Here is a 15363-nt window from a genome sequence, read left to right as displayed (position 1 = left end):
GGAGGGAGGGAAATGCACGGGACTATGGTGGAGGCACACGGCTGATTTGGTGATGGGAAACCCGCGGGGATTAGGGGATTACAATCGAGATGGAAAAAAAAATGTGCAAAATGATGTAAAAATAAACTTTTGTAATAATTAAAAAAAAAAAGTTGGCCATTTGAAACTTTTACCTTTTTTTAGTATAGAAACAAATTTGTATTTTTTGCCATAACAAACTATCCAACTAAAACATATCATTACTATTAATTTCTTAAAAGCATTTTATATTGAAATTCTAAAGAAGAAACCACAGAATAAATGTTTTGTTCAGCTTATGCATAATTTTTTTTGTTCCACTGTGGTGACTACATGAAGAAATTAGGAGTTACTTAATAGTAAGACAATAAAACAAATTCTGTAATGCTAGTACTTACATCATTCTAAAATTAGAATTCACTCTACACATTAACCTACTAGAGTAAGGTATAAAGTACAGTAAACAGTTAATAAGGCATAAATAAGAGAACTTTAAGGTGTTTATTTTGTCAGTTTCAGAGTTGTTTAACCTCAATATTTAAGAGGACTCTCATTAATAGACAAAGCTCCTAAAAAGCAAAGGCAAACAAAACTGACTTAAATAGACCTTAAAGTACTTCTGGCTACTCATACTTTTCCCACCTTGAAGTTTTAAACTACCTCAGGTAAAATGCTAATTTGGCCAATAAATTGGCAAATATTAATTTAACATTGATAATATAAAATACAGCCATAAGAAAACTATCACTGAATTCAATTTCTGGTAAGATATTATGTCACAAATTTGAAATATGGTGATGGAACAACCAGATATTTATTCATAGGCAAGATAATGAACTTCAACATAAGTTTCACAGCTTACACTAAAAATAACTCAAAATGTATCATAGACTTAAATATAAATGTAAAAATTTAAGCTTTCAGGAAAATATGTAGAAGAACATTTACAGGATTCGTGAAAATTAAAGACTACTTAGACCTGACAACAAACCATAAAAGGAAAAGACTAACTGGACTTCAGCAAAATTTAAAACTTTTGTTATGAGAAAGACCCTTTAAAGTGGATGTAATGATGCTGGGGAATGGAACAAAGATTTTTCCAATCACATACCCAACAAAGGAACAGTATCTACAATATATGAAGATCTCTGCCAACAGTCAACAAAGCACAAACAATTCTAATTAGAAAACAGGCAAAATGAATGAAAAAATATTTCACACTTAAGTGAAGTTTCAATACAACAGAGCTTACAACACAAGACAGAAAATTACCTCAAAATTTCTCACAAGGAGACTAGTCAAACTACAGTACAAGCAAACAATATCATACAGGATTTAGGACCCCTCCCTGGTGGGGCAACAAGTTAAATCACAGCACTCTGAGGCTATCGGCAGCCACTGCAGCACCAGTTCAACCCTCACCAGGGAGTTGACCCACATGGAGTAGCAGACCTCTCCTGCCTTGCTGGCTGCTCCCCTCAGCAGTGTATTTCAGTATATCTGCCTGTTCTGCTTCCCACTCCGTCTGTGGTGAATCCTCTCACTCCCTACACTTCTGGTCTGTACCTGTATCCCAGTTCTTGTATGGACAGATAAGTAAATCTTTAAAAAAATAAATTAAATAAAGTACATTATAAATGGGGAAAGGAAAGGATGAGGATATACAAAGAACATACATATACATTTATCATGGAAAAATCTCTACATCAGAAACAAGTTAATCAGTTGCCCCGGGTAGAATACAAGAAGAGTGTGACCAAGGATTGTGATAAAGATGGCTTTATATAATATTTTCAAATTTGAATTTTGTGAGCATATCTAAATTAAATCAAAATAACTTATAAAATATTTAAATTTTAAATGTAAATATAGAACAGGTTTTACCTGTTATTATTCAATCTGAAAAAGTATATCAATTAGGCCCTCCCTGGTGGCGCAGTGGGTTAAAAGCACAGCATTGAGAATCTAAAGCCACTTCCGCATGAGTTTGATTCCCACCTGCCCCAGAGGTGACCACATGGTGTGGCAGACCTCTCCTGGCCTGCCCGCTGCTCCCCTCAGCAGTGTACTTCGTTGATCTGCCTGTTCTGTTCCCCACTCTGTCTCTGGTGATGCCTCTCACCTCCCCTGAGCCTCTGGCCTGTACCCCAGTTCTGTATGCACAAATAAAGAAAAAAAAAAGAAAAATCAATTAAATTTTAAAAAATTAAATATGAAGGCCATTTCAAAAAATAACCAAAATAAAGCTGAAATGAGTTCAAGTACTTGATACTATGGCCTAGTAAACACTGATGAGTTTATTATAAGTTATCATTTCAAATTACCTCAAACTTATAAACTGACGGCTAGAGATACTATTTGTTTGACTGTAAAAACCCATTTTCTCGTAGAAGTAATGTCACAAATGGAGATTAAATCCTCGGGATCTCAGAAAGGTCTTTTTCAATAAATTATATACTGTAATCATACTTTTAAAGTAGCAGCCTGAATACTAGAAGTGGAAAGTAGAAAATACTGTGATTAAAAAAAAAAAAAAAAAACAGGAAAGAAAATTTTGTCCCCTTGCCAATATATAAGATAACCTTAATCAAAATTCCTAACTATATAAATATCATCCTTTATACCAGTCTTATCTTCCTCCTATTTTCTACCTTATCTTCCTTTTGTCACACTGCCCTCAATGCAGTACCTCCACAAAGCCTTGCTCCTACCAACATACACAATGTGGAATTAATTATCCACTGTTCCCCTTGGCACCTGGTAAACAAATGTGATTCCAGTTTACAAATAAGTAAAGCAATAAATAAGCTAATGTAAAATAACCTGTTAACTGTCCTAGGAGTATTTGTGATTTTATAAACAGATATTTGCTAATTTAAATAAAAATATTTTTATAAGAATTTTAGAGAATGTTACCTTAAAAATGACAATGTTTAAGAAATGTAAGAGGTATTCTACACATGTTTATAAGTTCCTGTTACACTTGTCTTAAGTCCTGAAAATTATTTCGTATATGCATACAGGTCTATAGTACAGTTAATTAAATCATTTCCCCAATGAGTTTAAAAATTTACACTTTTGGGGCCTCCCTGGTGGTGCAAGGACTTACATCTCAGTACTACTAAGCTATCCAAAGCCACTGTTGCGCCAATTTGACCCCAAGCCAGGGGAGGTGACCTACATGACTCAGCAGACCTCTCCTGTCTCATCCCCTTAACAGTGTACTTCAGTAGATCTGCCTGTTCTGCTCTCCACTTTGTCTCTGGTGAATCCTCTTACCCCTCATACCTCTTGCCTGTACCTCAATTCACATATGCATAAATAAATCTTTTTTTAAAAATTACACATTTCTGCTACATTATATTTTTCAAGATATTTAATATACTAGTTCTTTGAATGATATCTGTTTTGAAATTATCACTCAGAGTATTACATTACTATAAAGTAATTATCTGAATTCAAAATTTGACTCAGTCATTGACTGAATTGACTTCACTCTGAAGCCAATTACAAAATTTTTCATGTAGAAGTGCTTTAACAACTATCTCTTAAATTTAATTGGGTTATCCAATGAAATCTATGCATCAAGGCTTCTGAAAACACCCATTCTTATTAAGGACTACTTATTAGTCAAAGAATTTCTGAAACCAAATAGTAAGACAATTAATTTTTTTTTTAAGATTTTTAAAAATTTATTTATGCATACAAGAACTAGGGTGTAGGCCAGAGGTTCAGGGTTGGGGGCTCAGAGGTTTCACCAGAGACAGGATGGGGAACAGAAAAGGCAGATCTACTGAAATACAATGCTGAGAAGAGCAGTGGGCAAGACAGAAGTCTGCTGTACCATGTGTGTTAGCTGCCTGGCTGAAGACTGAACTCATGCTATAGCGGCTGTGGACAGCTTGATAGTGCTGAGACTTATCCCCCTGCACCACCAGGGAGGCTTACAATTAATTTTAATCAAACACAAATCGCTTTCTTGTGAAAAGATAGAGAACTTTATGTTATGTAACACAATAGAAAAATCTCAGAATGCAGATCTGATTTAACAATAATTGTTAACGTTATGTCCCACTAGCAATTTTCAGTGTTATGGGGTGAGTACCCAGAACAGAGTCAATCTGTAAAACAGGAGAGGTTTCTGTTGTTTGGTTGGGTTTAAAGCCACTAGAGGACAAGGAATCTTTGTAAAAATACCAGCAGGATACAGACTTCAGCGAATCAGACAAGAAGGAAATCAGTCATTGATACAAAGAACTTGGGAGAGTCATTAAACAAATACATTAATATAGTCTTCAGCAATCATTAAAAAACCCAGCAAACCTCTGGGAAAAGGAAAAACTATGACTTAATGAATTACCACATTATAATATTCAAATGTCTGATTTAATAAAAATAATAAGCACAAAGCATGCAAAAATAAATAAGCAAAGTATGGCCGATTTAAAAGAACAAAATTAATTGACAGAAACTGTCCCTGAAGAAATCCAGGCATCGGACTAGATAAAAACTTTAAAATAACTGACTCGAATATGTTCTAAGAACTAAAACAAACAACAGAAGTGAACAGAGCTAAGTGAACCGTGGGATAAAAGCAAGCAGACCAAACATGCATTGTGGGAGTCTCAGAAAGCGATAAGAGACAGGAGTAGTGTTTCAAAAAGAATGGCTGAAAAAAACCATCCAATTTGATGAAATACATAAATCTACAAGTAAAATCTAAGTAGGACAAATAAATTCCAGTAGACTGACAACAAACCACTTTATAACCAAACAGTCCTTGTCAAAAGCTGAGAGAGAAGCAACTCTTGAGTACAAGATCAGCAGTTCATTTATCATTAGAAACCATGGAGGCATAATAGAGTAGAATGGCATATTTAATTGGTAAAAGAAATAAAATGTCAAACAAAATCCTGAATCAAATGGTACAAATTAAGATGTTCCCAGGTAAACAGAAGCTTAGGGAGTTCATTACCATTAGACCTGTCCTACAAGAAATGCCAAAGATAGGCCTTCAGGTTGAAATGAAAGAACACTAAACAGCAACTCTTAAATCATATGAAGAAATTAAGCTCTCCAGTAAAGGTAAATATGTTGGCAAATACAGAAGCTATTATTGTATATTGCTCTACAGCTCCTATCTTATTGAATATTATTGTATATTGTGTATCATTATTGTATATTGCTCTGTAGCTCATCTTATATACAGTATTAAATATATAGTATTTAAATGTTATTGTATATTGTATATCATTATTGTATATTGCTCTAGCTCATAGCTTATATATAGTATTTAAATATATAGTATTTAAGTACATAAAATTATTACAAATCCATGTTAGTAGATACAAAATATATAAAGATGTAATTTGTGAGGACAACAACATAAAGGGGATACTAAGTCCAACGGAAAACATAACTTTTGTATGCAACTAAAGTTAAGTTGATTTCAAGTCAAACTTGATTGTTACAAATTTAGGAGTTTAAATGAAATCCCTGAGATAACCATAAAACAGACAAAAGGAGGTGAAAAGGTAATCAAAATGGTTTACTACAATAAATCAATTTAGAGGAGGAAAGACATACAGAAAAAAAAAAATAGCAAAGCATCAAAAATTCTCCAGTATCAGTCACTACTTTAAATTTAATTGGACAGAACTCTCCTATAAACAGAGGAGATTGGGATCTCCCTGACTGCCTCCAGGTTAAGTCTGAACACTACCATTGTAATGGCTTGAATTTAATCCCCAACAATGGCGCTAATTCACATGGATCAGCAGACCTCTCCTGTTTTGCCTGCTGCTCCCCTCAGCAGTGTTTCAGTAGATCTGCCTGTTCTGCTCCCCACTGACACTGGTGCATCCTTTCACACACACAACCCCACACCTCTGGTGTACACCCCAGTTCTTCTACACAAAAATAAAATAAAATCTTACCATAAAGGAATATTTCTAAAATAAAAAAGGGAGGAAATTGACAGGATAGTATAGACACATGATCCAACTATATGCAACCTACATGAGACTTGCCTTTTACCCAAGACACAAATGCAAATTTAAAGTAAAAGGATAGAAAAAGAGTATTTCATGCATATAGTAAGCAAAACAGAGCTGGGAGGCTTTAAGTAAAACACCATTACAAGAAACAAGGGCATTTTATGTTGATAAAAGGGTCAATTCTTCAAGACAAAACAATTATAAAACAAATATGCACAAACCAAAGAGCCTTAAAATATATGAAGCAGACAACCAAATTGAAGGGAGAAACAGTTCTACAATAATAGTTACTAGTGCAATATACTAATGGCAATAATGGATATTTTAGGGGGGAAGAATGTCCTGAACAAACTCTACAGATACAGGTCTTGTGGAAGCCACCCCTATTCAACACCAGAACTATAAATCCCATCATCATCAAAAGGAAGATTGCAAGGACCTGAGGGTGGAGTTAAACAACCAGGTTTGATATAAAACCAGACATGTAGGCCATAGTGAATCTCTGGGCCTCTTGGCTTGACTCCTGGCTTTTCGCTGGCTCTCAGTGTGCTATCCAGGTCGGTGGAACTGGTAGGACACCATTAACCAATCTATCTTCCTCTCTTATTCTTTGAGATATTCGTACCCTGCTCTTGTAAATAAACCCTTTGTTAAGTTTTTTGTGTGTTCCTGCAGTTGAATGCACATTGGAGTTGCCCTGTAACAATTACACTAGACAGAAGATGAACAGAAATAAATGACTCTAACACCATAAGCTAATAGAGCTAGCAGACACACAGAGAACACTCAATTAACAATACATTCTTTTCAGGTACACATGGAATAGTCTCTAAAACTACATAGTAGGTCACAAAGCAAGGTCTCAATAAATCCTAAAAGACTGAAATCAGAGCATTTTTTGTGGTCATGACAGAATGCAGTTAGGAAGCAGGAATACCAGAAAAATCACAAATATGTAGAGATTAAACAATATGCTCTTAAACATCCAATCAGTCACAAGGAAAATTAAGATATAGTAAAGGTAGTATTCAGAGGAAAAATCTATAGTTATAAATGTCTATGTTAAACATGAAGTCTCAAATCACAGCCTAACTTTACATGCCAAGGTACTAAAAAGGAATAAATGAAACTCAAAGCTAGGAAATAATTAGAGATAAATATAACACAAACAACAGAGGGTATCAGTGTAAACAAAACAAAAATTGCTTCTTTGGGAAAAAATCAAAATTGACAAATCTTCAATAATGTCTAAGAAAAAATACTTTATAAAATATTGATAAAGAAAGTAAAAGATCTGGGCCTTCTCTGGTGGTGCAGCAGATTAAAGCACAGCACTAAAAAGCTAAAGCCACTTCAGCATGAGTTCAATCCCCGCCAGCCCAGAGATGACCACATGGCGCAACAGACCTCTCCTGACCTGCCCGCTGCTCCCCTCGGCAGTGTACTTCTCAGTCTGCCTCTTCTACTCCCCACTCTGTCTCTGGTGAATCCTCTCACTGCCCCTGCACCTCTGTCCTGTACCCCAGTTCTGTATGCATAAAAAAATAAAACTTTTTTTAAAAAAAGTAAAAGATGTAAATAAGTGGAAAACATCCTGTGATCAAGGGTAGGAAGACTTTATTGTAAGATATCACCCCTACCCAAAATACAATCTACAGATCCAATGCTATCCCTATCAGAATCCAATAGCTTTTTTTTTTTTCCAGAAATGGAAATGCCAATCCTCAAGACAAAACAATTATAAAACAAATATGCACAAACAAGAGAGTCCCCCAAAATGAGCAGACATTAACCAAATTGAAGGGAGAAATAGTTCTACAATAATAGTTATTAGTGCAATATACTATTTGCAATAAAATCAGTATTTCAAATTACTTCTCCCCAATGTATATCTTTATCCCTGTTTCCAATGAGAGGTTACCAGAATTTGTTTATGAGCAATTGCTTTTACTCATTTGTGTTTGATTCTGAGTTAGTTCAGCAAGAAAGAAATGCAAAAAAGTATTCATCTGAATACTTAGACTACTAAGGATACGCTCAAGTACCTGAAATGTCTGTGATTCACTAGTTCATATAGTAGCAGTAAGAGTATCATTTGTATTGTCTTCTTATGTCTCTGCTGTTTGTGGTTATGCACATTAAAAGTTTAACTGTTACATTAAACTTGAATATAAAATATAAACTTTATTTGATAACCATTAAAACAAACTGTGTGCTATTAATATCAATTAATATCTTTGACTTTAGAACTTACTCTAAAATACCTCTTTTTAAAGTGTTAAGCGTTTGGGGGAAACAAATGAACCACTTTAAGTAGAGGAAAACTATAATTCAGTTATTCCAACTGAGAGAATTTATAGCCATAGAGAAGACCCTGGCTGACAATGAGAAAGAGCCTCTCAGCTCTCTACAGAGAACATAACTTTTTGAGGCCCTAGCTTATATACTGTGACCCCTCTCACAGTGTTTGTACAGAGGCCAGGCGTTTCACTGCTGCTGCCAGGCAATCACTAACTGTGGCAGACACTCGAAGGCAGGTCTATTCCTAGGAGATGAGGAAAATCTATATAGGCCAACTTTCACTCAAGGACTTCCTGAGATCTTGGTGAACTTTCTTTAGGAATGCATGCAAATGTAAGAAACTTTCACCCAGAGTTCCTTCCTTCCACAACCTCCTTCACTTAGAGTCAGACTTGCATCACAGTCTATCTGACTCTCCCTGACTTCTTCCTCATTTTCTTGCACACACATTTCTCTTAATAAATTTCTTGTAAATTTAATCCTATCTTGGCTTTTACTTCTTTCCCTTTCAAAACTTTTACCTATTTTAAAAGAACTAATAATATTTGCTTTCCCATCTTCATTGAATGGGAAATAGGAGCACCTCTTTCACTGAATACACTGAGCAGGGCAACTCCAATGCTTTCTTACTGGTAAATATCTGAACAAAACCCACCAAGCAAATCAGGTGTATATTCTTGAGGGGACAGACACAAGTGCACTGAATACCTGCTATACATAAGAAATATACTAAATATTATAGAATATACAGAGAAGAGTTGCACCTCATTCATGTCCAGTAACAACCAATACAGAGGGAGAAAAGAAGCCACTGACACAAACTTTGAAGTGCACTGTCATTAAATATTAAAATTGAGGTATAAATTACTAAAAATTAAAAGATTTATTCTATCTAGTGGCTTTGTAAAAATTAGAAAGGTCTTGTAGAGACAGCATTTGGAATAGACTTTGAAAAACACCATCAGTTTTCAGTTGTACCTACCTATTAATTAATGAGGACAGTCCTACAAAGATGCCTTTCATTCTTGCCATGCTTGACTACTCCCAAAGTGTAAATTCCTCCTATTATAATTTCTCACACCTTCTCATTCCCAGAGTACTGGTGGTTTCTAAGTTCACCTCCTAAGGTGTTCCTCTTCCAGTATTTCCTTTCATCACTCCTTAGACCTGTAAATCGGAGACAGTTTTGAATCTTCTCTCTCACTATATAACCACTCAACTTACTCTCAAATCTCTCCACCTTTCTCTATCCCCACAGCTAATGCCCTAGAATTAAGATTATCACCATTCTGGGAATTGCTGGAAGTCTCTTAACTTGCTTGCCTGCCATTTAATCCAATTTCTACAACACAACAATGACTCCTTCAAAACTTCTATTTAATTGTCAATACCGTGCTTAAACCCCTTCCCACTTAATGCACTCTCACTACTACTTTGATTCAACATTGTAATTGGAGGCCTGAGAAAGTTAAGAAAGGCAAGAAAAAGAAATATCAAGTGTCTTTAGGTGGGGTAAGATCATTATGCAGAAAATTCTATAAAATCTATAAAAGAAATTTCCGTAGTATCAAAGAATACAAGATCAACATAAAATTTTATCGGCTATATGTTTATAAACTCAAACCGGAGAATAAAATTTTAAAACAATTTGCAGCAGCATCCAAAAAGCAAAGTTCAGAATTAAAGTCAACTAAGGACACATGATGCTTTAATAATGAAAACTACAAAATGTTACACCAAAATAATGAAGATTATACCATGTTCATGGAGATGAAGATTTAATACTGCTAATACTGCTATTGTCCCTAGTGATAATGTAATCAATAAAGTGATATTAGTGTAAAGATTAAAAATTAGATCAATGGAAAAGAATGTTGAGTTTAGAAATATATGTATTTAAATACTGACATAAATATAGGTCATATATAGCCATTTAATCTTCACAAAACATCAATACAATCAAATTTCTTCATCAATAAGTTCTGAATAACTACATAAAGCATGAAAAAATAAACCTCAATTCCTACCTTATATCCTACACAAGTATCTTGATATGGACCACAGATTATGTAAAAGCTTAAAGCTTCCCCCAGTTCTGATGCCAGAACTTCATCATTTTCTGTAGGAAACTTCCACATTTTTTCACACCCTCACTGAGGTATGTACAATTGACATAACTATGTAAACTGATAAATTTATACACACACACACATATCTGAAACTATTAAGACAATCAAGACAAGAAAGCATAACCCCTCTCTCTACACCAGGCCCAAATAACCTCAACTATTGATTTGCTTTTTGTCACTGTAGATTAGATGGATTTTCTAAAATTTTAATAAATAGAATTTTTCTGTATATGCTCTTTTTCTGATCTGGCTTCTTTCATTCAGCTTAATTTTGTGATTCAGTCATATTGTCATATGCATCAATACTTCATTTCTTTTTACTACTAAACAGTAGTAAAAGTATTTCATCACACTATCACAATTTTGTTCATTCATTCATTTGTCAAAGGACATTTGGGCTGTTTCTAAATTTTGCTAACAGAGCTGTCATGACTTTATCTATTCTTACAGCTTTATTACACACCTAGAAATCCCAGATCTGCTTAGCCAGATTCCAACAAACAAATGCCAGTTCAACAAGTCCATCTAGATAAACTTTTAAATCAACATGTCCATTATCCATTTTATATGTTTCTCCCTCTACCCCAACCGCTTCTCTTATATTCTCCATCCTGATTAACGATACTGGAATAAAAATTGAAGCTCTTCCAGTTCTTACCACTTTCTTCACTCAATACATACCTAGGTCTTATCATTTTTGTCTTTTTAAACATCTCTCAGAATTAATTCTCACAATTTCCATCCCAGTACAAATGCATCTTTAATTCAAATGCACATCATCTCCCAGCTGAACTACTAAATCAGCCTTCTAAGTTTGCCCCTTCCCTACTAGGATCTCATTCCTTTGCATTCTACTTTGAATTTTCTAAAATTAAATCCTGATGTTACCACCTATTTAAAATTCCTCAATGACTTCTATCACCTCAAGATAAAACTGAAACACCTTAGTTTAACATACAAAAAGTTCTATATTAAAGCTGTTACTTCACCATACTCATCCTGACACTTCCTATCATGTTCTAACTTTTTTTTTTTTAAGATTTATTTTTTTATTCATACAGAACTGGGGTACAGGCAGAGATGCGGAGGGTGAGAGGGGCCACCAGAAAAAGAGTGGGGAGCAGAACAGGCAGATCAATGAAGTACACTGCTGAGGGGAGCAGCGGGTGGGTCAGGAGAGGTCTGCCACGCCATGTGGATCACCTCCTGGGCAGGCGGGAATCGAACTCATACAGAAGTGGTGTAAGCTTCTTAGTGCTGTGCTTTAACCCGCTGCGCCACCAGGGAGGGCCTTTTATTTTTGTATGATATCATTTGCTTTTTTTCAATATCGATGTCAAGGGCAATGGTCTTTAGTCAGTATGATGTTTGCACAATAAATGAGATAAAACTTAGGCTGATAAATGCATGAGACAACCTGAGCACATACAGAAAAATAGCAGTTCAGTCAAACTGAAGCATAAAAAATATGAAAATTATGGTAGGCAATCCAGTCAGAAAGAGAGGGTGATGCCTGATCAGTGACCTCCATAATTCATGCTCAACACTGTTCACTTCATCCTATGTCCTCAAAAGAGATCAACAGTTCTGAACAAGAAAAGTATGACAAATTGAGAGGTACACTATTAACTTCTGAAATTTGAAAGATAAAGGAAAGGGGAGGGACAGTGAAACTAAATTAGGTTATCACAGGAGCCTGGGAAAAAGTACTGCAAGTTGAAGTAGACAGGGATAGATTAAAAGAACATGCCAGAGGGTAATGAAACTACAGACTGCCTGCGTATGGGCAGAAGAGAAATCAGAGATGACTCCAAAGCTTTGAACCACTCAAGTAAAATAAAAAAACCATTAGTCAAGAGGAATGTTTTTCAATGGTAGGTAGAGAGGAAGGAGATGATTTTTTTTTTTAACAAAAAGATTTATTTATGCATTCAAGAGCTGGGATGTAGGCCAGAGGTGCAGATAGGTAGGAGGATTCACCAAAGACAGAGTGGAGAGCAGAACAGGAAGATCGATTGAAATACACTGCTGAGGGGAGCAGCGAGCTGGTCAATGTGGGTCACCTCCCTGGCCTGGATTGAACTTGTGTTGCAGTGGCTACTGATAGCTTCATAAGTGTTGAGACTTAACTCCTCATGCTACCAGGGAGGCCCCAGGAGATGATGGTTTAAATTTGGGTATTCCCTCGCCCACTCATTCAAGATGTAAATGTCTACTAGATGTCAGGCATATCAGAAAAAATGAGGGTAAAATATTCTCCTATTTTCAAGAATCATCCAGTCTAATGGAGAGGTGGGGGTGAGGGGCTGACATCCAAATAAATGATATCTTCACTGTAAAGTGCTCAGGTAAGGTGCTAGAAGAAAATAAAGATTATCCAACTCAACCCTGAGGCTTTGAGAAAATAGCTGAGGTCAAGAAGGATGACTGGTTTGTAAAGCCAGACAAAGGACAATCGAGATGAAGAGAAAAGCTAGTACAAAGGGCATCAGGAGGGGCCTCCCTGGTGGCGTAAAGGTTGAAGCACAGCACTATGAAGCTCTCCCCAGCCACTGCAGCAGGAGTTCCACCTCCAGCCAGGGAGCTGACCCACATGGTGCAGCAAACCTCTCCTGTCTCACCCACTGTTCCCCTCAGCAGTGTATTTCAGTAGATCTGCCTGTGCTGCTCCCCACTCTGTCTCTGGTGAATCCTCTCATACACAAACCCTCCCACATCTCTGGCCTGTACCCCAGCCTTTGAATGTATAAATACGTAAATATAAAAAAAAACCACACCTGCATTTGGACACGTCTGCAAATAATGCAATAACTCTAAAGGAAGAGTTCAAGATAAAGAGATAGAAACACAAAATGTCTAGCAGGCACGTGAAAATGCAGGACTTGAAATATATTTTCAATTTGCTTAGGTGTCTCGGAATCATTAGTGCACACTTTAAATAAGAATTGCAAGACCTTTACATGTAGACCGGATTGTATATACTTCCACCTCTTTCCATCACTTTCCACAGTCACGTAAGGGTATCTCTGCTTAAAGTCAAAGCTGGTTTAAGTAAATAAGCAAAGAGAACTGGTGGAGACTGGTAAATTAGAGATACATACCATGCCTAAAGAAGGCAGCCATTTACTCAGCTCTAACAATTCACTCAACCCTAATATTGAGGGATCTTCCTATCCCTTAACCTAAAAATGCACGTTTATAAATAAATAACAGCTCCAAGTTTTAAAAATACTGGCTATTAGTTACATTAAAAATGAAACAACACTGTTCTAGCCCAACAATAAGCTTCTGTGGACAGATTTCAACAAAGGGTACCAGTGCAGCAGTTAGATCTAGTTTGCCAACTCTACCAAGTTTTTCCCCCTACTCAATTGATGTGTTATCCCCTGTGTTGAGTTGCTTGCTTTTAAGTAGAACAACCCAAAAGTAATACTTGTCTTACAAGGTCATTTGTGTGTTTTCAACATTTTTTTTCTGTTGCCTTTCCATCCTAGTTAAGTCAGGATACCTGCTTCTAGCATAACTGAGATCTCCTACTCCCCCTTTTTATTAAAAACTGTCAAATTTGCAGGTAAAGTAAAAGTATAAAGAGTGAGAGGTAGGATTTCTAATGAATGAAGTATATTAGGTATAGGGGATCTCTTCAATTTTCTTAGAAAACCACGAAGATGTTTGTCAGACACTTGAGGGGGAAAGTAAGTTATATCTGAAATAAATGAGTAAATTCTCCTAACCAAATAGTTTCTACTGTAAGACATTAAGAGAGGGAGGGGAAGAAGAGCAAAAGGGAAAGTAAAAGCTTCAGGCTTTTGAGAAATATCAGGCACCTTTATAACACCGTCTTCTGAAGTATGAACGTTTAGAACAAAAGGTACACCATGATCTTCACTCTCAAGAGCAGTAAAAATATATTTTAACCAGAGAACGTGAAATTCCTTGAGCACCAAGAAATTGGAATTTAGGACTACTGTTAAGGAAAACAATCACTATATTCAAAGAAAAGGTAAAAGGGAAACAATACTCAGGTTGCTGTTGTATGCGTTCAAACACCAGTTTCTAATTCTTTCGTTACGCGTTACGTCACAATGTTGCTTTGGAATTACAAAGTAGCAACACCTCCTAATTACACCAAAACACGTAAAAGTAGAGCTTATGGAGTATGTAACAATGTGGCAAAACTGAAGACCCACAGAACAGCTAAAAATTCGAAATCAATAAGCCGAATGACAGCACCAAGGTTCTCAGAATGTCCAAAAAATTGAAAAACACCCAGTGGTAGGCGCAGCCACCTCAATTCGTCGGAGGAGGGGGGGAATTCACGGGAATAAAGAGCGATCACTGAGGGCGAGACCGCAGGCCGGGCTCCGCTGGCGAGCGAGCGAGCTCTGCAAGCACTCAGGGCCAGCGTTGAGGCCAGCGCGTTCTCCAGCCCACTAAACGAGCGTTCCGGGCGCCGAAAACCCGAAGCTGGCGGCGCTCGCGGGGGAGCCCGAAGGCGGAAAGTGGCCTGCTCTGACCTCCACCTAGAAGTGGGGCTGCTCCAATCCCAGTCTCGGAAGCAGGGGCAGGAATGAACCCCTCCGCGGCTGCATCCTTCGGGCAAACTTGCCCGTCTCCACCCGCCTTCCCACCCCGAGTGAATGTCAACACCGAGAGCCGGCGCTGTGGGGAGCCTCTCCGAGCGAGCCGTCTCTCCCGAGAGGCGGCGAGACCGGGAAGAAAGACCGCCCGGCGCGCGCCCCGCCTCCCCGGCCCGGCGCGGCGCCCTCGCGGGGGTTACCGCCGGAAAGCGGGGGTCCCACACACTCCTCACCTTTTTTAAGGCAGGCACCAGCAGCCCCCGCCACTTGGGCGCGTTCTCCTCGCTGAAAAACTCGTACGGCAGCTGCTGCGCCTGCATGGTGCCCCCGGGGAGCCTC

The 15363-nt window shown here is 37.2% G+C and overlaps 1 protein-coding gene across 2 annotated transcripts in view; it reads right to left on the bottom strand.

Moving 5' to 3' along the window:
- Positions 1-15353, bottom strand: part of SOS1 (son of sevenless homolog 1 (Drosophila)) — a 109740-nt gene extending 94387 nt beyond the window's left edge. For both annotated transcript variants that reach the window (XM_004686275.2, XM_004686276.2), the window contains exon 1: positions 15258-15353. In XM_004686275.2, the coding sequence (XP_004686332.1) occupies positions 15258-15344 (87 nt within the window). In that variant the 5' untranslated portion in view covers positions 15345-15353. The remainder of the gene's footprint in view (positions 1-15257) is intronic.
- Between the last annotated feature and the right edge of the window lie 10 nt (positions 15354-15363).

Source organism: Condylura cristata, unplaced genomic scaffold, assembly GCF_000260355.1.
Source record: "Condylura cristata isolate star-nosed mole 26May11 unplaced genomic scaffold, ConCri1.0 scaffold00020, whole genome shotgun sequence".
Classification (NCBI taxonomy): Eukaryota; Metazoa; Chordata; class Mammalia; order Eulipotyphla; family Talpidae; genus Condylura; species Condylura cristata.
Note: the sequence above shows the minus strand (reverse complement) of the source record. Positions and strands in the feature narration are given on the sequence as shown.